This window comes from Alligator sinensis, unplaced genomic scaffold, assembly GCF_000455745.1.
Source record: "Alligator sinensis unplaced genomic scaffold, ASM45574v1 scaffold701_1, whole genome shotgun sequence".
Taxonomy (NCBI): Eukaryota; Metazoa; Chordata; order Crocodylia; family Alligatoridae; genus Alligator; species Alligator sinensis.
In genome coordinates, this window is record NW_005841915.1 from 1,517,252 (window position 1) to 1,537,927 (window position 20,676).

Here is a 20,676-nt window from a genome sequence, read left to right on the forward strand (position 1 = left end):
TTATGATCCTGGACCGTTGACCATGATCATTCTACCTGAGTCAGGCAGAATCCCTCTGACTTAAATGGAAGGACTTCCAAGACTGAACCTTAGAAAAAGAGGGTAATTATTTATGTATGTAAATGGACACATTATGCAAGAAGATGTTAAAAACAGATAAAATGTGCATCTTCAGTGTAATGGTAGGTATAAAAGCTGCAGAAGGCAAAGTTCCCTGTAAACTAGTTATTTAGAACCTAGTTTTGCAATTGTACTGAAGTTAGGAGCAAATGAGGACACTTAATTTCAGAAGATTAAGTCTTCTATCTGCTATTGTGTTCCAGGAGAAGTATGGTCAGCATATCAATAAATGAAATGTAATGTAATATGTGCCTGATTATGAACTGAATGGGATACTTGGAGATGAGTCAGGGATTCAGTCTAGCTAAAACATGAGATACACTCTCCTGTAAATATCAACAGAAACTACATAAGCCATAAAAAAATCCATATTGCCTATTTTTTTCCACTTTCAGCTGATAATAGCAAATACGAGGGAGGGCCACTGAATCCAAATAGCTGGTTATTAATTCCCAGTAAATACCCTGCGCCTCCATCGTTATTGCTTAAATATTTTCCTGTTTGCCGTGCCACCCAAACACAGCGAAAGATAAATTTCAGTGGTTTATGACACCATTCTGAGTCTGCTGTCTGTTTTTTAAGTAGAATTCACACATCCCTGACAGGCTTTAAATTGTATCTGTTTTTATGGGTGGCTTCAAACAGAAGACGGGAGTAGATTGTGATCACACTGTGTCAAGCAGTTTGTTTTCCTGCACATCAAATAAGTAGAATATTTCTTATAAACCATGACCTTTCATCGTTTGTGTGGCATAAAATATCTTTTTCCCCCTTCCCCTTGTCTCTTTCAACTAAGGACAAAATTTATCCATGTGATCTGGTGAGCAAACAGATATGTATGTACTCCATTCTTGCAATCTCCATTAACTATGACCATACATTGGGTTGGTGTGTGAACTCTACTGTCAAATTCTGCTTCTGATCCCTCTCATTGTTTATATTCCTTCAGAACCTCCCATAGGGCAGATGCATCCTCCACACGGCAGTGTGACACCTCAGAAGAACAGCAACCTTCTGGTGATCATTGTAGTCACTGTTGGGGTCATTACAGTGGTGGTGGTGGTGATTGTGGCTGTGATCTGTACCCGCCGTTCTTCAGCGCAGCAAAGAAAGTAAGTGGATGGAGGGACAAAAAAATATTACTGATACTATGGTACCCCTTCTGTTGTTTCATCCCAAAGAGAGTATGTGAAAGGATTTAAGATGTACAATCAGAGAGGACCCAAGCAAGGTGCGGGGCCCCGCCCCCAGATGCAAGGAAGCTGGTGATGGATTCGGTGGCGGGGGGGTGGGGTGCTGAGTGGCTGGATGTTCCAGATTCGATGGCGGATTGATTCAGTGGTGGGGGTGGGAGGTGGGGTGCGGTGGCAGCACAGAGTTGCTGTGGCTGCGCCACCTGGGTCTGTGGGGCCCCCCAAAGTGCGGGGCCTGATTCACCCGCCCTAGGGATGACCCTGTGTACAATCCTGGTCCTCAACATTGAGGGAATGCACAGTCCCAAGGAGGAAAATATATAATCAGATCCAGACATTTTGTGCCACTTGGGGGCTCCAGAGGTTCTGAACACTGGACATGAGTGGCCAGCTGAGATTTTCTTTGTCACAAGAGAATTTCCTGATCTAGCCCCTTTGCCACCCTAACTACTGTCAATGAGTGGCATATGCAACGAGTGAGAGTATAACAAAGAAGAAATGCAAAGTGGGCATGGGAGAGGAGCCAAGGGTAAGGGGGCTGCATTGGTGGCCCAAGTCAGAGCTGTTAAAAAGTAGTTGTAATACTTGACTGAGAATCAGGCAATTGGTCCTTCTTCCCTCTTGGTTCACGCCCTTTCTCTGGCCTCAAGAAGAGCTCAGCCACAGGACAGAATTGGGGAAAATCTGCCTGTCTGCATACCTGAGAATATCATCTGTATATCAGATTGCCTGACTTCTCCACATAAAAGGAAGGCATGGAAAAGTAAATGCTTAGCATTTGGGAAATTACTGTTCTGCTCTAGCTTTCAGGTCCTCCAAAGTGACTTCTAGCAAGATGAAGCCCACATGTGTTATACCTGCTTATTCTTATAGGTTAAAAAATACAAGAAAAAAACACTGGAGAAGCACCCCACCTTTTTCATGTGCTATGAAGGGATGGTTCAGAGCTTAAAATTTTAGCTTGCTTCATAAAAAATTAGAAAAATGAAGGGTACCTCTGATGACCAGAGGAATGACTCCACTTCACTCAGCGTATCAGCAACTGTTAATTTTTTAAAAACTTAATCAGTGAAGCAATGTCTTGTTGCACTATTCTAAATGATTAGAATGTTGCATCTAAAATTTAAACATAGTTTTAGATAATGTAGCCTGAGGATGATAAATGTTTGGATTATATGTAAAGCAAATCAATTGCATTGATTTTTGTCGATGTTTGAGGGGAAAAAGAGAGGTGAGCAATGATAGAATTAATGGTCATGTGGCTGAAATTGGCTTTGAGCTTGTTAAACTCAGAGGTGTGACAGTATAGTTACTAGGAGTCAAATTTTCAAAAATACCTAAGGACCAGAGCTTGAGGCTAGGTTTCTCAAAAAGAGTTTAGGCTCCATTTAGGCACCAAAATAAGCCACCAGATTTTGAGACAAGCTCGACATCTTCAGTGATGAACTGTTTTGAAAATCTGCTTCATTGTAGGCATTGAATTCCTAAAAGTCTGGCCCTCCTGCCCCATAAAAATAATGGGATTATTATTATTTTTTTTTTATTCACTTGGCTTTGAATCAAGCAGAAGGCTCTCTTGGGACTATTGTTGTATAGAAAAAGGTTAAATGTGGAAATAAAGGTGGTTGGCAGCAATTCTTTTTATATTGAAAGTGGAAAAGAGTCATTCAGGGCCAGAACCTGTTTCCTCTTCACGTGACCAACCCTTCCTTTCTGTGCATACTCAGAAGGGCACACACAGCTGTGTAGGGGGAATATAATCACCCAGACCCACACATAGCACTGGGAAATCCTGAAACTTTAGTTTCAGAAAAACTGTAACTATTGCATGGGGGATGATAGAGCAAAAGAAGGTCTCCCACCCCTTTAGCCCAATAGTCTAATAGTTAAGGCACATGGCAGACCCATGTTTTAGTTTCCTGTCACTCAGACAGGGTTTGAATTTGTTTCTTCTGCTGTCCAGTGAAGTTTTCTAATCACCTGACCCTGGGCTAGACATTGCCCAGAATATCCTCCACCCCCTGCCCCTATTGGAGATGGCTGGGAGGAGAGCAACAATGAGAAAGATGCTGCCCGGGAAGGGACGTGTCCCTAGATTCTAGCTTGGGACCCTGCTCCCAATGGGGCAGAAACTATCCAAGTGCTATTTAAGTATTTCATATAATTAACATTAAATACAAGGTTCAGTGGCCTGAGCTCATGGAGAGGGTTGGAGAGCTCTCTGGGCAATGCTTAGATTTTGGTCTGGTCATTAGAGAACTTTGCCAGGAAGCAGGACCTAGAACTTGGGTGTTCAGCTCACTGGACAAATGCTCTTGAGCTGAAATGGGGGCGGAGGTGGCTCTTCTGCTGCTGCTGCCATTACAGCTAGTACACTTGTAGGGAAGTCCTGTTTCTCTGCAGTCAGAAACTGAATCCCAGATTGTGTGCAGGACCCAAAAATTGCAGTTAGTTGCCTCGGTAGTGCCACTTAGGTCCATGAAGGGTAAAGAGGATCTATTTTTAACTATAAATAACTAAATAATATTTCGGCCAAAGCTGCAGAGATAAGAGCAAAATCTGAATGATCTAAAATTGAGGCCAGTGAAGTCCATGTGTCTTACAAACTTTGATAAAAAGCCACCTAAACTGAAACAATGTGGTTTTCATTGAGGCGTTCAATGCGGCACTGTGTCTACCTTTAGAATCACAAGTAAAGTTCAGAATTTGGAAAGGTGATAATAGCAAGGAAAAGCCATTTCCAACTGACTAAGACTTTAGTCTTCCTCATTCTGCAAAAATATAATATTGTGGAATGGTCTTCTAAGAGCAGTTGAGGGAGGCCACATTTCTTGAGGCAGTTAAAACTGAATGGGACAAAGCAGTATAAAATGTACTGTATGGAATAGTTCTGTACTGCCAAAGGGAATGGCTAGGTAACTTAAGAGCTATTTTCTGTCTCTGTCATTTTGGGAAGAATGAAATATCTGCCTGCAAACTTTCCAACAGTTCAGAAGACTATAAAGAGCAGAAAAATGAGATGATAAAGAGTTCAGACTTAAATAACTTCTTATTGTACCTCCAGGAGCTGCTACAACTCTTGTAGGATGTCACTTTTCTTCATATCCTGAACCCTCACAATACTCATAGCTTCTTCAGTACTGGGAACTCAATGACTTCTGCTGGGAAAATATGCACTGATAATATGCCCTCTCCCCCAGGAGAGAAGCCAGAGGTGAAAAGTTCTGGACATGCCCGCTTTACCCTCCTTATCCTCAGCATCCACTCTGCTAGAGTGATAGGCAATACTGGGCTAGATAGACCCATGGTCTGACCAGTAAAAGGCAGTTCTTACGTCTTTCAAGAAGGTGTGACATCTGTCTGCCTTCACTTGTCAGCATAAAGGATACACTTCAGCCCCATTCCCTTGTATACCTGCCTTTACTTCTCTTTACTGAAATGCCCAGTAATTTCACTACATCCTTATGCCCCCGCCCCTTTTTAAACAGAGCAAAATCAAGATGGCATTACTTTAGGAAGGTTGAACCAACCCATTAAATTTACCATTGCAAGAATCTGTCAAAACCAGATGGCTAGACTGCAGATGGATTGTATAATACAATACTCACCAGTGGTATTGATAGCATGCTAAATATCTCCTGTGTGGCTTGTAAACTAGTAATCTCAGGAGGCAAGGTGCTGGTACAGGTAGATCTTTAGTCTGATTCAGTTAGGCACTTGTGTTCTTAAGCTGCTTCAAAGCACTCCATTAGATCATAGGAGGTTGTTCTCGATAAGCTGTTAATCAGTGAATATGTTCAGCCTGTGAAAAGTATGAGAAGTAAGTTAAGATCATCTTCAAGTACAATTACAACTGAAAATAGCAAGTATGCACAGAATCTGGGGAGCTTAGGTGGGGACATTAAGCAAAGCACAATTAAATTCAGGCTAATGGAGAATGAGTCAGTAAGCCATTAAAGCACTTCTGTATGTCACTGTACTATTCTCTCGAGACTCTCTTCTGCTTCACTCTGTGTCTCCCACCTTAGTGTTGCTCATTATCTGCAACCTAGGTTTTCATCTTTTGCCTGCTAGGCATTTAGCTGGATTTGTTGTGGGGGATGCATGGTGATAGGAGAGACAAATGCTGTTTCCAGCTTTTTAATGGCAACCTACAGGAAACAGCAGAGGTGAAAGTGAAATCACGTTTCATTTGTAAACAGTGTTTCTGTTTTTGGCTTTTTTTAGCACCTTTATGCCAGCTGAGTTTCCTTTACTACAGCCTGTTACAAAAACAAAAACATGCAGCCAACAATTGCAGTTACTGTAATATCAGGGCAAATGAGGTGAAATGAAAAGGGTCTCATTGGGCTTTCTTTGTACTTATTTGTCTGCAGCTTCAGGAAATAGAATCCTACCTCCTGGAAGACTTATCCTATGGTACAATAATTGGTTTGATTCACAGAGACAAAAAGCCATTTTTCTGTAGGGGACCAAACATCCTGTCCAAAGGTCTAATGCTAATGAATGATCAGCCAGGTTTTTGCTTATTATTTGCCTCGCCCAGGGTTGCTGGTGTCTGCATAACAAAAGACAACCCAGCAAAAAGCATACCTTAAAAAATTCAAGGTGGACTGGTATCTTAGTGAAGCCCACAAATGCTGCATACTGCCACTACCTGTATATGTATAATTGCATAGTCAAAGAGAAGGAAGACAATTTTTAATTATAATACCAAAGAACATTTAATATTTAATAACTGCAGCGTTTGCTATTGTGCAAATTCAAGTTTTTTATAAACAGTCACAAATGAAAGCTCTTGACTTATGTGAGAGGTAGCTAGCGCAAGTAAATATTGTTCATGTTATTGGTTGTGGAACATGGCCATAGAGACAGCACAAGCAAGTAAATAGGACAGCAGAAGTAGAATTCAAGAGCATCTGGCTCTCAAGTCTTGTGATTGTATTGGGCCCCTGCCACTTCAGTGGATAAGAGCCATGGTTTCAGATCCTGATTGGCTCATTGAGTTGATACAGTGCTTGCTGCTTGTTCTGTATCCAGCCTTCAGCACAGTCCCATACTTTTTCCCCGCACCGGACGAGAACAGAGATGTGACCTGTTTTGTAAATAAGGGACAGATTCCTTTGCAATCCCAATAGAAGAACTCTGAAGTGTGAGATTGGTATGGTAACCTCAGATACTGAGACTAATTCTTGATGATATTAAAATCAGTATTAAAAGAATAAGATGGACAGAGCATTTTTCTGGTAACAGTTTTCTCTGGTCCGACTGATTTTTCATTCATTGTTGATGACCTTCTTTTATGCACTCTGATTCATTTTGCCACACTTGGAATATAAGAACATCAACGATTTCTGTAAATAAACAATGTACCAGAGCTACATCACTGAATATAGGGTTTTTTTTAAATGATACCATTACTATAGCAATTGTGTAGTTATGGCTGGAATGACACATTCATTATAACCCCCTATTTACAGTTGTTTATATCTTTCTCAAGAAAATTACTTTGGGGGCTGAAATTTCCCATGTCTAGTTCCAGCTCAGGGAAATTCATTATTTTAAATTGAAAGTGACAAAAATCTGTTTTTTTGGGGGGTTTTTTTATTCTTATCCAAAAGGGAAGGGAGGGGGGCAAATGTTCCTGTTTTAAATAAAAATACTTTGGGATTGTTTTTTTAATAATTAAAAGAGCCAAAAACCAACTGATTGAAGCTTGAACAAAGGATCCTCCTTCTACTACTTGACTTATTAGTCAACTGTGTTGGGTGCTGTACAGCTGCACGGTTAGAAAACATCCACGTTCCATAGAGACTGCAGTCTAATGCCTTTGCCTTGCTCTAAAAAAAAATGCTTTTGGAATAATGACGTTCCAGACATTAGAAAATAGCAGTGTGTGCACGTGAGGTAATTATGGGCAGACTCTGTGGGGCTTGTTTTAAGTGAAGCACACAAGATACTTGAGGGCATTCACAGTAAACTCCTGCATGTGAATTTGGAGATCCTCAAAAATGCCAAATCACAAAACCTCTATCCCAGAATAGTCTCTTCTATTAATGTTCCATTTCCTCATCCTTGAAAGAAATTCTGCTAACTCATTGAAGTGGTTGTAGAATTTTACTCACTATAAAGATTGAGGGCAGATTCTGGAAGAACTGAAGATCGTATCCTGGGGACATTGAAGCCAGAGAAGTTTGCCATTCGCTTCCTAGGGTTCAATGGTGTGCCCTAAATGTGATTTTAATTTTTGATAAATATTTGTTCTAAAAGTCCTCCTCTTGCATGCAAAATCCTCGTTGACTTAAATGGTTGTTATATATATTGTCAAACCTCTATATCTGGCCTGGAATGCATAAAGAATATTTAAATCAGGACTCATAGTAGAGATATCTTTTATTAGATCAACAAGATTTTTGAAAAAAAAACATTTTTTAATTGCAAGCTTTCGGGCACAAACACCCTTCATCAGGCATTGGAGAAAAGATTGTAAAAGTTCTCCTGGGTAAAAATGGTTAATAGAACATGCCGGCTTGTAAGGTGCCGGTTAAGGGAGCTTTTACCGTAATTTGCATAATCACAGATCCTCAAAGGAGGTGAGAGGCTCCATACCAGCTATGAACCAACTGCCCAGAGGAGTTTTCCATCTTTTGACTCTTCTGTGAAGTCCTATGAAATATGAACTTTCAGTTCAATCCAACAGCCTTTTCTCCAATGCCTGATGAAGGGTGTTTGTGCCTGAAAGCTTGCAATTAAAGATTTTTTTTTGTTGTTGCAAAAATCTTTTTGGTCTAATAAAAGATATCATCTCTACTATAAGTCCTGATTGCCTTTTCCTCTAGACTAATACAGCTACAACCTGGATACCTGACATAAAGAATATTTAGCTTCTTAAAGTGAGGGAAATTCCTTAACTGACTCAGCCTCTTCTTCCTGTTAAATACCTCTACTTAACTTTTCAGATTGCCATTTTGTTCAGCAGTTTATAAAAGAAAAGCAAGCTCAAATAAGACAGGATGCAAATCCCACTGAGGTTAATCAGAGATTTTCCATTGACTTCAATGAGCTTTGAATCAGGCCATAATGACTTAGCAGATGTATAAATGTATCCTGGGGTGAATTATTTATGGGGGCTCAATAAGGAGTTGTGATTGCTCAGCACCTTTAAGATCAGACTGCTGTTGTTTTGATGCCTAAATAGGCACATAAGTTTGAAAAATTTTGGTCTGTGTCTGTGTGCGCCTCATTTGTCATGCCTGTAAGCTTGCCCTAATGATACATATCCACATTTGGAAAATGCTGAGAGATCCAGAGAGGAAAAGTGCTATATAAAATGTTCAGTCATATTATTCCAAAATAAACAAAAACCAAAAGCAAGCCTGCACCCATCCCCAAACTTTCAGTGTACATAATGTGAACCCATGAAACTTTTTAGGTAACTGTAACTGTAAAAGGGAGTTACATACGTCTCTTTTAAAGTAAATGTACACATGTAATAGGGCATGTAGGTATATACACACCTTGGCTGGATCCAGACATGCAGGCACATGTGGTTTGTAGCACTGAAAACCTTTTTACAGTACCACAAACTGCACAAGTAATACATTAATCAGTGCTCAGTGCTCCTAATCTGCAGCGCTGAGGCAAAATTTGCTACCAGGATTTCCCAGTAGCAAAAAACCAAACCAAACCAAACCAACAAAATGTGGAAAAAAGCATTGCAAGCCACGCCAAAGTGGTGAGCTCTGGTACAAATGCACAGAGGGGTGTGCCTCTGTGCACTGGGGAGCCCCCGTGCCAAGGCACCCTGTGGCTGCTTGCTCCCCAGTCTTGAGGCATGCTGCGCTCCAGCCAGGCAGGGAGTGGCTATCTGGGGCATGGTGTGCCAAAGCATGAGGGATAAGCAGTATAAGGAGATGGGCGCTGCCTGCTCCCCCATTTCCACATGCCACTCCCAGGCTGGCAGCCTCTGAGAGCCACTCTAATTAAATTGCCCACAGCATCACATGCATTCAGTGCCCCATGCTTCAAAATGGGGGCAGGGGTGCTTTAACTAAAGCTCATTGAATGAGCTTTAGTTAAAGCACCCCTGCCCCCATTTTGAAATGCGGGGACGCTGAACACACGTGATGCAGAGGCTGCCAGAGCACACTAATTAGCACGCTCTAGCAGAATTGCAGCACACTCGATTAATCAAGTCTGCTGTAATGCATGCTAATTAGCACACATCAAAGCAGAGGTCCAGCATGAGTATAGGTGCCCAATATGATTACACAGGTAGGTGGTCATCCTGATGCTCCCCCCGCAATTTGACCCTCAAACTAGCAGACCGGTAGAATCCTTTTGGTTTGGTCACTACCATTTGACCTGTCCAGCCTCCTGCCACCAGTTAAAACTGCAAACATTTCTTTCAACATCATTGAAACAATGACTTCTCACCCCATCAAGGCAGTCCCGAAAGAAGGTGGTCCTATAAAGAGAAACATATTGTAATGCATATGCATAAGGAGGCAATGTTAGTGTTGCTGTGGGATATGCCACTCTGCATTTCTTTGTTTATGTGTGCTAAAAAAAATACTCTTCAATGTATTTTTAAAGAAGTATAGCATATGCTGTCTCTGTTTATGGAATGCATGGGCTCTGCAGAACACTGCAGGAAGAGACTATGCACTTTTTGGTTGCTGTTTCTAAAATGCAGATGTATCAGAAATTATATTCTCCCTAAAGAGGAACTTCACCATTTTCCTTCTGTTTCTGGAAGGAGTTTTTCTCCAACTGCACATCAGCTGGTGCAAAAATGACCTATCCTGCCGAGCCCCAAGCCCTTCTGCTGGAACAAACACCAGTTTTTCCTCTCACTTGCCCCCACTTATTTATCTGCTAAGCATATGCTGTCAGTGAGGCACCTTATGCCTAGCTCAAAGGGCTTGGCAAGTGGCCTCATCTGGAACTAACACCAGTGCCACCTCATGGATCAGCTAGCAGCTGGTGCTACAGGAATGAGATCTGGCACCCAGCCCTGCACCCTGGGGACTTAACGTGTCAATGCTTCAATGCATTTATCTCTTAAGGCCTAAATGCATAGCAGCCGCATCTGAGGTAGTTGGTTCCTCTGCTTTGTAGCATAAGCCCAAAGAGATTCCTTTGTTCCACAAATTTGAGTCTCATAAGCAAATGTCACTTCATTTTTAAAGGTTTATTATGTGAGGGGTAAAAAGGTTCTTACATTTCAATTTTCACTTTTTTTTCCTAGAAAACGTGCTACGCATAGTGCGGGTAAAAGGAAGGGCAGCCAGAAAGATCTGAGACCCCCAGACCTCTGGATACACCACGAAGAGATGGAAATGAAGAACATTGAAAAGCCATCAGGGTCTGACCCCTCAGGAAGAGACTCACCAATGCAGAGCTGTCAAGACATCACTCCAGTCAGCCATAGCCAGTCTGAAACCCAGATGGGCAGCAAGAGTGCCTCGCAGTCTGGTAATGTCAGCATCATTGTGTGCATTGAGATGTTCCAGCCATAACCATACCTTAGGGGGGTTTCCCCCCTTCACACACCTGTGGTGCTGTGTAGATTGATTCATAGATGACTAGGGGCTGGAAGGGACCTTGTAGATCATCAGGTCCAGTCCCCCTGCACTAGGCAGGAAAAGACAACTGGGGTCAAGTGACCCCAGCGAGGTGACTGTCCAGTCTCCTTTTGAAGATGTACAGGTTAGGTGACTGCACCACCTCTGGAGGGAGTTTATTCCATAGTTTGGACACCCTGACTGCAAAGGAGTTTTTCCTAGAATTGAGCCTGAATTGGTCTTCCAGGAGTTTGTAACCATTGCTCCTGGTCTTCCTCAGGGGTGTCCTGGTGAACAGGTGTTCACGGAGTTCTTGATCTACTCCCCTGATGTAGCGGTAAGGCGCTATCCAGTCCCCTCTCAGCCTTCTCTTCTATAGGCTGAAGAGGCCCAAGTCCCTCAGCCTCTCTTATGGCTTGTCTTACAAGTCCCTGATCATATGGGTGGCTCTTCTCTGGAACCTTTCTAGTCTTTCCACATCCTTGTTGAAGTGCGGTGCCCAAAACTGGATGCAGTACTCCAGCTGTGGTCTCATCAGTGTGGACTACAGTGGGAGTATCACTTCCTTAGTTTTGTATGAGATGCAATGGTTGATGCATGCCTTTGTGTTGTTTGCCCTGCTGGCCACAGCATTGCACTGCCGGCTCATGTTCATGCGATGGTCGATCACTAACCCTAGGTCCCATTCAGCCATGATGCAAGTCAAATTGTCGCCCACGAGCCTGTAGGTATGTTGGGGATTGTTTGCCCCCAGATGGAGCACCTTACACTTCTGAGTACTGAACTTATTCTGGTTCTGGTCTGCCCCAGCGAGATGACTGTCCAGTCTCCTCTTGAGAACCACCAGGGTAGGTGACTACACCACCCCTAGAGGAAGTGCATTCCACAGTCTGGACGCCCTGACTATGAAGGATTTTTTCCTGGTATTAAGCCTGAAGTGGTCTTCCAGGAGTTTATATCCAGGAGTTTATATTGGGTCCTGGTCTTCCTTAAGGGTGCCCTAGTGAACAGTTGTTCATCGAGCTCCTGATGCACTCCTCTGATATAGTGGTAAGTCGTTATCAAGTCTCCTCTCAACCTTCTCTTCTATAGGCTAAAGAGGACCCAGTCCCTCAGCCTTTCCTCGTATGGCTTGCCTTGCAAGTCCCTGATCATATGGGCGGCTCTTTTCTGGACCCTCTCACGTTCTTCCACATCCTTATTGAAGTGTGGCACCCAGAACTGGACGCAGTACTCCAACTGTGGTTTCACCAGTGCTGAGTACAGCAGGAGTATCACTTGCTTAGTTTTATATAAGATACATCAGTTGACGCGTACCAGTGTGTTATTTGCCCTGCTGGCCACCCCATCACACTGACAGCTCATATTCATGCGATGGTCAGTCATTAACCCTAGGTCCCTTTTGGCCATGGTGCAAGTCAAGCTGTTACCACCAAGCCTGTATATATGTTGAGTTTTGTTTGCCCCCAGATGGAGCACCTTACACTTGGAAGTGTTAAACTTCATCTGGTTCCAGTCTGCTCAACTCTGTAGCCTGTCTAGGTCCACCTGTATCTGCAACCTATCTTCTGGCATGACCATGCTCCCCGTAACTTGGTGTCATCCACAGACTTGGCCAGTGAGCTTTTCACTCCCACATCCAAATCATTGATAAAGATATTGAAAAGCACCAGTCCAATCACGGACCCCTGAAGGACACCACTGGCCTCTTCTCACCAGGATGACACATATCCATTCATGAGACCTCTTTGGGTCCTACCATGAAGCCAGTTTTCCACCCACTAAACTGTTGAGCAGTTAATCCCACAATCTTCCAATTTTCCCACAAGGATATCATGGGATACTAATTCAAAAGCCTTTTGGCTCTAGGTATATAATGTTGACCTTCTCTTCTATATCTAGGTGGTGAGAGACTTGTTCATAGAAGGAGATGAGATTGGTAAGACAAGACCTGCCCATGATGAAGCTATGCTGACTGCTGTTCAGAATCTTACCCTCAACAAGCATATCGCACATAGATTCTTTAATGATTTTTTTCCACGATTTTCCCTGGGATGGAGGTTAGGCTGATTGACCTGGGTCCTCCCTCTTCCCCTCCCTGAAGATGGGTACAGTGTTGGCCCTCTTCCAATCCTCAGGGATCTCCCCTGTGTGCCACAATTTTTGAAGGAGTTTTGCCAGGGGTTCTGCAATCACCTCAGCCAACTCCATCAGCACTCTTGGGTGAAGTCCATCTGGTCCTGCTGACTTATAAATGTCTAGCTTTTCTAGTTGGTTTTGCACCAGCTCAGCAGCCACAGTGGGAAGGCTATCATTCTCACCATGTCCCCTGTGATCCTTATCTTGCTTGTCTTTCCCCTTGGTCCGGTGAAATACTGAAGCAAAGTGGGCATTCAAGAGTTAATTTTTTTCCTGAGTGTCCGTTCCTAGCTGTCCTGAGGTGTTAAGCAGGGGCCTCATACTTCCATTTATTTTCCTTCTGGTCCCTACATACCTAAAGGAGGACTTTTTATTGTCCTTGACTCCCTTGGCTAACTTAAACTCAGTTGCCGCCTTAGCTTTCCTAATCATTTCTCTACAAGCACAGACCACTGTTGTATAGTCCTCCTCTAGCTTCTACTGTGTGCGTATAACTCTTTTTTTCCTTTTCAAGAAATGTCTCTGTTGAGCCAGGAGGGCTTGCCGTCCTTTCTGCTACCTTTCCTCTTCATGGGAATGGTTTTCTTTTGTGCTTCGAGGATAGTATTCTTGAGGAACAACCACTCTTTGTGCATCCCATTCACCTTTCATCCCTGATCCTGCATCATCTCCCCTACTAATGCCCTGAGCTTGTTGAAGTCAGAATTTTTGAAATCCAAGACTTCAATCCCGCTGGTTGATTTGTCAACATCGTGGCGGACAGTGAACTGGTGAGCTCATGGCCACTGTCACCCACACTACCCTCAATGTTCAAGCCACACACCAGATCATCTTCTTTGGCCAAGACCAAGTCTAGGAGAGCGGTACCTCTGGTTGGCCCTTGCACTTCCTGGGTCAGAAAGAGCTCCTCGATCACAGTTAAGAAGCTGCATGACCGATCCGACCTAGCTGAGCTTTCCTCCCAGTCTGTGTCTGGGTAAATGAAGTCGTCCATGCCAACCAAGTCTCTTGCATGCGCGGCCTCTGTCAGTTCTTGAGAGAAGTCCAGATCCAGCTCCTCGCCTTGGTTTGGTGGCCTGTAGTAACCACCCATAGTTGGGTCTCTCTCACCTCACCTCCCCTCTCTCCCCCCCACCCCAAAGCTTGACCCAGAGGGATTCAAGCTGCTTATCTTTGGAGCCAATGTCAGTCTCCAGAGAGATATAGTGATCCATAACAGAGAGCTGCCTCTCTGCCTTGTCTCCCTGCTCAGTCCCTTCTGTGCAGGGTGTAGCCCTCTATGGCTATGCCCCAGTCATGCAAGGAGTCCCACCAGGTCTTCGTGATCCCTACTAGGTCATCTTGCCCAGTAGAGAGCAGGAGGGCTAGCTCCTCCTGCTTGTTCCCCATGCTCCTGGCATTGGTGTACAGGCAGCTGAAGCCCCCCACGGACACCCTCATTTTCCTGAGATGCTGTGGGAAAACCATTCTGTTAGCATTTTCAAAAACAGTTATCTTAGTGTCCTCCACGTGGGAGCTTTCCTGTGTGCCAGTCCCCAAGCATACTCCACTTGGAGCTTCCCTACCCCACATCGAAGTCAGTTTAAAGCCCTTTTTAGTACATCAGCCATCCTGGCTGAGAACAGGGACTTACCTCTCCACATGAGGTGGATGCCATCTTGTCCCATAAGCAGTTCTGAAATGCATAAATCCTGGCCCTATGGGAAGAATCTGATTTAGCCTTCAACTGATGTTTCAAAGGGAGAAAAGGAAACTCCTAATAGCTTTTATACAGGGGACTGCCACCATCCCAATTGTTGTGCTCTCAGACATAAGGACTTGAGGAGTCTAGAGTCTGTCCAACACAAGAAACAGGCCAGGTCTGCAGAATCAAACAAATGCATGCTGTACCCTGTCAAAGGGGATTGCAATGGCTGCTGCAATACACAGTTCACTAGCACTATATATTCTGGGCACGTCGCTCTGAGGAATTCCCATGCCACTGAAGCCCTCTGCTAGTACTGGCTCTGATTATCAGATACAATATACCTCTGGCAGCACTGCTAACTCCAAGTATTTAAAAAAACAAAGTGTCAAGTCACTCTACACCTCAAAAAGTGAGATTGGCTAAAACAGTCAAGAGATTTAAAAATAACCCTTTAGAGCTGGCATGAGGGCTAACATGAGAGCTGGGATTCTCAAGTGATAATCTGATTTCAGCAGCTGCAATTCCAACAAAAGCCCCAAACATCATGATAGTATTGCTAGAGTTGGCAAATAGCAACATGCTGTTGTCGTTTTGGCTGGTACCATTTCCCTGAGATAAAATCATGGCTGGTTTATATGGATAGCTTTCAGTGCAATTTGAGCAATACCTATGCTGAACGTGCGAACCTGTTAGAAAAGGAAAATCTATAGTACCTGTAATCTGTCAACAGGATACATTTTGTACAGAATTTTTGCTTATCATTTCCTCAAATATTACCAGTTGGTTTATAAAATCAGAGTGGGTTTCTGTTTTGTTTTGTTTTTTAAAGAAATCAAATATTAAGCAACTCAATCAAGTCATCAGAAGTGATATTTTACTTTTTCCCAATGTGACCTGCTGCTTGGATCAGTTTATACCTAGAAGAAAATGCAGTATTTGATTTTTACACCATTTTAATATGGTACAATCTCAGAACTTCTGCTGGAAACCAGATGTTACTGAGTTTGAATTCTGCTTTAAGAAAATAAGGGACATGAAAAGGGACAAAGAAAAAATAAAATGGAAAAACAAGAGGAAGTATGGAACAGTGGGAGTTTTGTAACTAAGGTCAGAATTTGGTCCAAGGAGATGCTGAAAAAAGAGAGGGAAGGAAAGAAATTCTAATGAGAAAAAATCAGTTTAATGCCAGTCTAGCATTTCTTTTTCCTTCTTTGTATATGCATATAGCACAGGTTTTCCTTTAAAGAAACCTTTTTTCGTTTTTAGTCTCTTCCTTTACAGAAGAAAAACAATATATAAGTTGAAACTATAAATATATTTGGCATGAGTTTACAATGACTGCATCGCTCATGAGTGACAGAGCCAAGTGACTCTAGAAAACTGCATAAGCTTTTCAATAATGCAGATGCCTTGGCAATATATAAAATGATAAATAATTTGACTCAGTTTGTCAGTCCACCTCTGAATAGAAAGGCTTTGGAGTAAAAGAAATGGCAGAGCTAATAAATGTTCAGACCTCTAAATTTGATGAAAAATATTTTTCTCATCCATTACTGACGTGATTTTAGGGTCTGATAATTTATCAACAGTTTGTTTTTAATTTGTATGGATTACCATGTAGGAAATTCCAGCCTCATTTTGGAAGGCATCATAAAAACACATTGCAAGATGGTCTCTGCCACAAAGAACTGTGCTTCATATCCAAAGCAGTGAGTAATATAAGCTGATTATGGAAGATGACTCAAAGTCTGTTAAGATTAGGGCTTTGATCAGGATGCTGATAAGCAGTTAACCACAGCATAGCAGCTTCCTGACCAAAAGGACTAGATCAGAGGTTTTCAAATTGTGGTCCACAAGCTCTATTCAGGTGGTCTGCAGAAAGGTGACCTAAGGCTAAAGCTGACAAACATTTCACCTGACTTCCCAGAACTTTGCTAAAAAAAAAAACAGGCACATCCATCACATTAGAAAGGTAAGACCGCTGATATGAAAATGAGAGTTATGTGCTTTGATTTGTAGAACAAAAAAAAGTTTATTAAGTGGTCTGCCAAGACCCTCAGCGATTTTCAAATGGTCCACGAAAAAAAAGTTTAAGAACCACTAAACTAGATAAAAATACATGATGATCAGTGGGACCAGAACTAAATGCCTGTGTACTATTTGGAATCGGGAACTACCAAACCATTTTAGTTCTGGTTGTTGGTAAGTGGTGCAGGGCAGATTTCATTCTGAAACTCAGATCAAGTTAATATGAAGAAAATGGGAGAAAGGCAAGTTCCAACCTTAAAAAAACTGGTGTTTGAGCTGCTTAGGTTAAATATGCAGATACCAAATGAAGCTAGTTTATTTCTATGGCAACGGTATACTTATTTTCTCTTATAGCTACTTATATAACATTAATATGTTATGCACATGTGATATGATGTGATCCAGGAACCCATTGTGCCATTTGAAAAAGATGCCTCTATTACAAAAGGGAGTTAATCTAGAGTCTTATGTTATATCAACCGATAAAGTAGGTTTCTGTCTACAAAAAGTTTGCTTGTTTGGGCCAGTTAGTCCCAAAGATACGATCCTGATCTGCCTTCTGCTTAGTATATTAAACATATCTGCTTCAGTACTAGAACATTGATATTTCAGCACTTTAATAATTTGCCTTATTATTTAGCTGCTGAGACAATCATTTTAACTGTCTGCCATTTACTAAATGGATTCAAAGCATGTCTGAAGAGTGGGCACCAGAATACTAGTTTAGGACCCTGACTTAATGCATCTGAGTTTGTAAATTGTAGCTATGAAACCTTGAAAGGTAAGAGGAGTCAGTAACAAGTTATATCAAAGGAAAGGAAAAGTGTAATTTGTATCAAATGACTTTGTTATGACTCCCTGCAGAAATGAGAGTTAAACTATGATGTGATTAGAAAAGAAGAAATGCTCATTTAAAATTGGCTGTTAGAAAATGAAGAGCAATCAATTTACTCTGCAAAGGTGTTCAGAATATTCTGTGGAGCTGTGCACTGATGATGCCATATAAATGGATAGATTTAAAGTGGAAGTCTGAAGATTTTTGTAGGGCATATGACAAAGTGGGGAGCAGTTTGATTAACAGGGTTTACCAAAGGTTACAACAGCCATTATGTTGCTTTTTGTAGGTCCAGATACAGAGGAGGTGGGAAGTAGTATGTCCACGTTAGAGCGTTCACTTGCTGCCCGCAGAGCCACTCGTGCCAAACTCATGATTCCAATGGATTCACAACCAAGCAACCCTCGTAAGTACTGCATTTCTCTCTCTCAAACTGCTGTAGGTGAGAAGAACCACTCAGATACAGCATCTTCTATTGGAGGCTCTCAAAGTGCCTTATAAACTTTAATTAAGACTTCCAACACAGTACCAGTAATTAACATTGACTACATTTTAGAGAAGGCTTGCCAAACTTTCCTGCTCAGTCAGTGACAGAATTTAAGAGTTTTAGCACTCGGGCCTCTACGTTAGTTAAGTCTTTGGACTGGGTCTCATGAGACTTCAGGTTTTTTTCTGTTTCTGACATTGGATTATTCACTCCACCATCCTGGACCTCTGTTTCTCTATCTTTAGAAATGGTAACAGTGAAACTGACCCTGTTTTTAAAACGCCTTGAAAGGTATTGATGAAAAACAGCACTTAAGAAGTAGATATTATTATTTACCACTAAATAAAAAAAAAATAATTTCAAATGTCTTCTATTAATGTCCTCCTTTGTACATGAGGGTTGGATGGTGGCCACACAACCTAAATATAGGCTTTTGTTCATAATATGATCATTGCTGTTACTACTTCTAAAATGTAGCCACTAGGAAATCCAAAGGTTGGTTTACTCACTGCACAGAACTTTTCACAGATCCATTATTTTTCCTTTTCCACAGCTGGACAAAAATAAGTGACAAAGTGGAAAAAAAAATCCAATGACCTAGTTGGCAAGACAATAATCTCAGATGTGGGTGACAGTTCAAGTCCCTGATTGAGAAGAAGCAAAACTTTGAAACTGTCTCCCTGTTCTCAGATGATCAGCTAGGCCACTAGTCTATTGGCAATTCTGGGGTGAGTGGGGTGTCTACTTTTATGGGCCTAAGAAAAATGCAATTAAAGGTTTGTAGAAATTGGGTGTTTCTGTGCAGGTTTGGGCTTCAATGAATTGGCAATCTTCAGCTAAAAAACATTTTGTCAGAGAAGATCCTTACCACCTCTGCCTATGAGTTACAATAATTTTGCATATATGGCTGCATATGGACATCCAGGGAGGGTAGGGGGAGATTAGATCACAGAAAATAGCCACCCAATCTAACGTAGCTCATCCAGGTGCAGACATTACACTAGTTAGGTGGATGTATATGCAAACTGTACAGAAGTTCAGGACAGTTAGATCACTCTAATAGTGGCTGACCCAATCTAAGTTAAGTATACTGTGGCAGGGCACGGTGTGTGCCTGCCACTTTAAGGGTCTGGAGCTGGCAGCCACCAGGTGCCTGATGAGGGCAGCCATTTTGGAGGCAAGGGCTGCCTATATAAACAGGGCAGTTTGGCTGCTGGAGGCCCAGGCAGCAACATTGCCTGGCCGCAGGGCTGCTGAGAACAATCTGGAGGTAAGGGAGGAGCTGTAGGGGATGGTAAGGAGGCTCCTGTTCCTGGGCATGACCTAAAACTGCACCCTGCTAGGAGTGGGTGGCCTGGTGGGGCTCTCAGTGGCGCGGGAGCCCCCAGGAAATGCCAGGCCAGTTACCACCCTGGTGAAAGGCGGGTCGGGGCGCCTTAACCCCTTGCCCCCACCACCAGGTGGGTAACCCCGTTTGTTTGAGGGGCCCAGAGGGTGGACCCTGGGAGAGAGTGAGGGGCTAGAGACCCGACCTGGACAAGATAGTACCCTCGACTGGCCCATGCTGGGGCCAGGACCAGGAGGGGCAAAAGGGCCAGGGGCCCACCGTGAGGGACGCCCAAGAGCCGGGGGCCGGGGGTCCCGACGGGCCTGGAGGTGGGCCACGGCTAGTAGCCAAAGGTCCCGGGGGGACCACACCCAAGAGGGGAAAATAGTTTCGGGCGGCTAGTAGCCCGAATGAAAGCGGAGAGGCCGTCTGATTGGAGGGATCATAGAGGGGTCCTGTTAAGAGGATTCAGGGGCCCAGCGTGAGGGCCGGTGAGGATGTGAACATCAAGATGCCATCTGCGAGGCTTGGGCTGCGGTGTAGGGGAGGAAAGAAGCCGCAGAGAGCGCCCCCCTAGCATCGGGGCACCAAAATGGGTAGCCTCCCACTTAATTGACATCAATCAGTGAATCCATTAACATCAAGGTGTGGCAGGCGAGAAGGCAGGCGGTTGGCCCAAGAACAGGGTGGGGCGGGCCACGGAGATCGGCCCTAAGGAGGCCCCCTGTTACATATACCTATGAGGTACTCTAACTTAGCTCATGTCCAAGCTCATGTCTAACTTAGCAAGACCAATCTAATTGAAATTCCATACAGTTCCCAGCACAACCCCAAGGCTGGAAAAGCTGAGCCCTGGGGCTGTGCTTTTTCTACCCCTACCCTGGCACTGGGCTGTCATTAGCCCCCCAGCCTGTTCTCTTCACCCCCAGATGGACAACTCCCCCGCCAGTCAAACTCACCAATGCACAAGCAGATCCCTGTGCTAGTTTTACCAGCATTTGCCAGTGCTGGGAGCTGAGGAAGTAAATTGAAATGGGGGAGGGACAGAAGGCATGGCAGGTAGGTTCCATGTGGGGGCTGTTGTCAGGGGTGGGGAAAAGTTGAGGGTTAGCCACTAGTCCCAAAGGGTGAAGAAAGAGCCTCCCATCACCCCAAGCCCCCCCATCCCATGAACCCTGCAAACACCCTTGATTCTGCCAAACCCTCCCAGATCCCAGCAACCCCCTGCCCTCCCCCCAGACATTGATTGTGCCTCTCTGGTTTCCCTAGTGCACTTTGCCTGATCCCTGACCCC

The 20,676-nt window shown here is 43.4% G+C and overlaps 1 protein-coding gene across 1 annotated transcript in view; it reads left to right on the forward strand.

Annotated features, from left to right (window-relative positions):
* Positions 1-20,676, forward strand: part of DCC (DCC netrin 1 receptor) — a 1,018,850-nt gene that overhangs the window by 941,534 nt on the left and 56,640 nt on the right. The window contains exons 23-25 of the mRNA XM_025198166.1: positions 1,070-1,232; positions 10,564-10,790; positions 17,858-17,974. Of these exons, the coding sequence (XP_025053951.1) occupies positions 1,070-1,232; positions 10,564-10,790; positions 17,858-17,974 (507 nt within the window). The remainder of the gene's footprint in view (positions 1-1,069; positions 1,233-10,563; positions 10,791-17,857; positions 17,975-20,676) is intronic.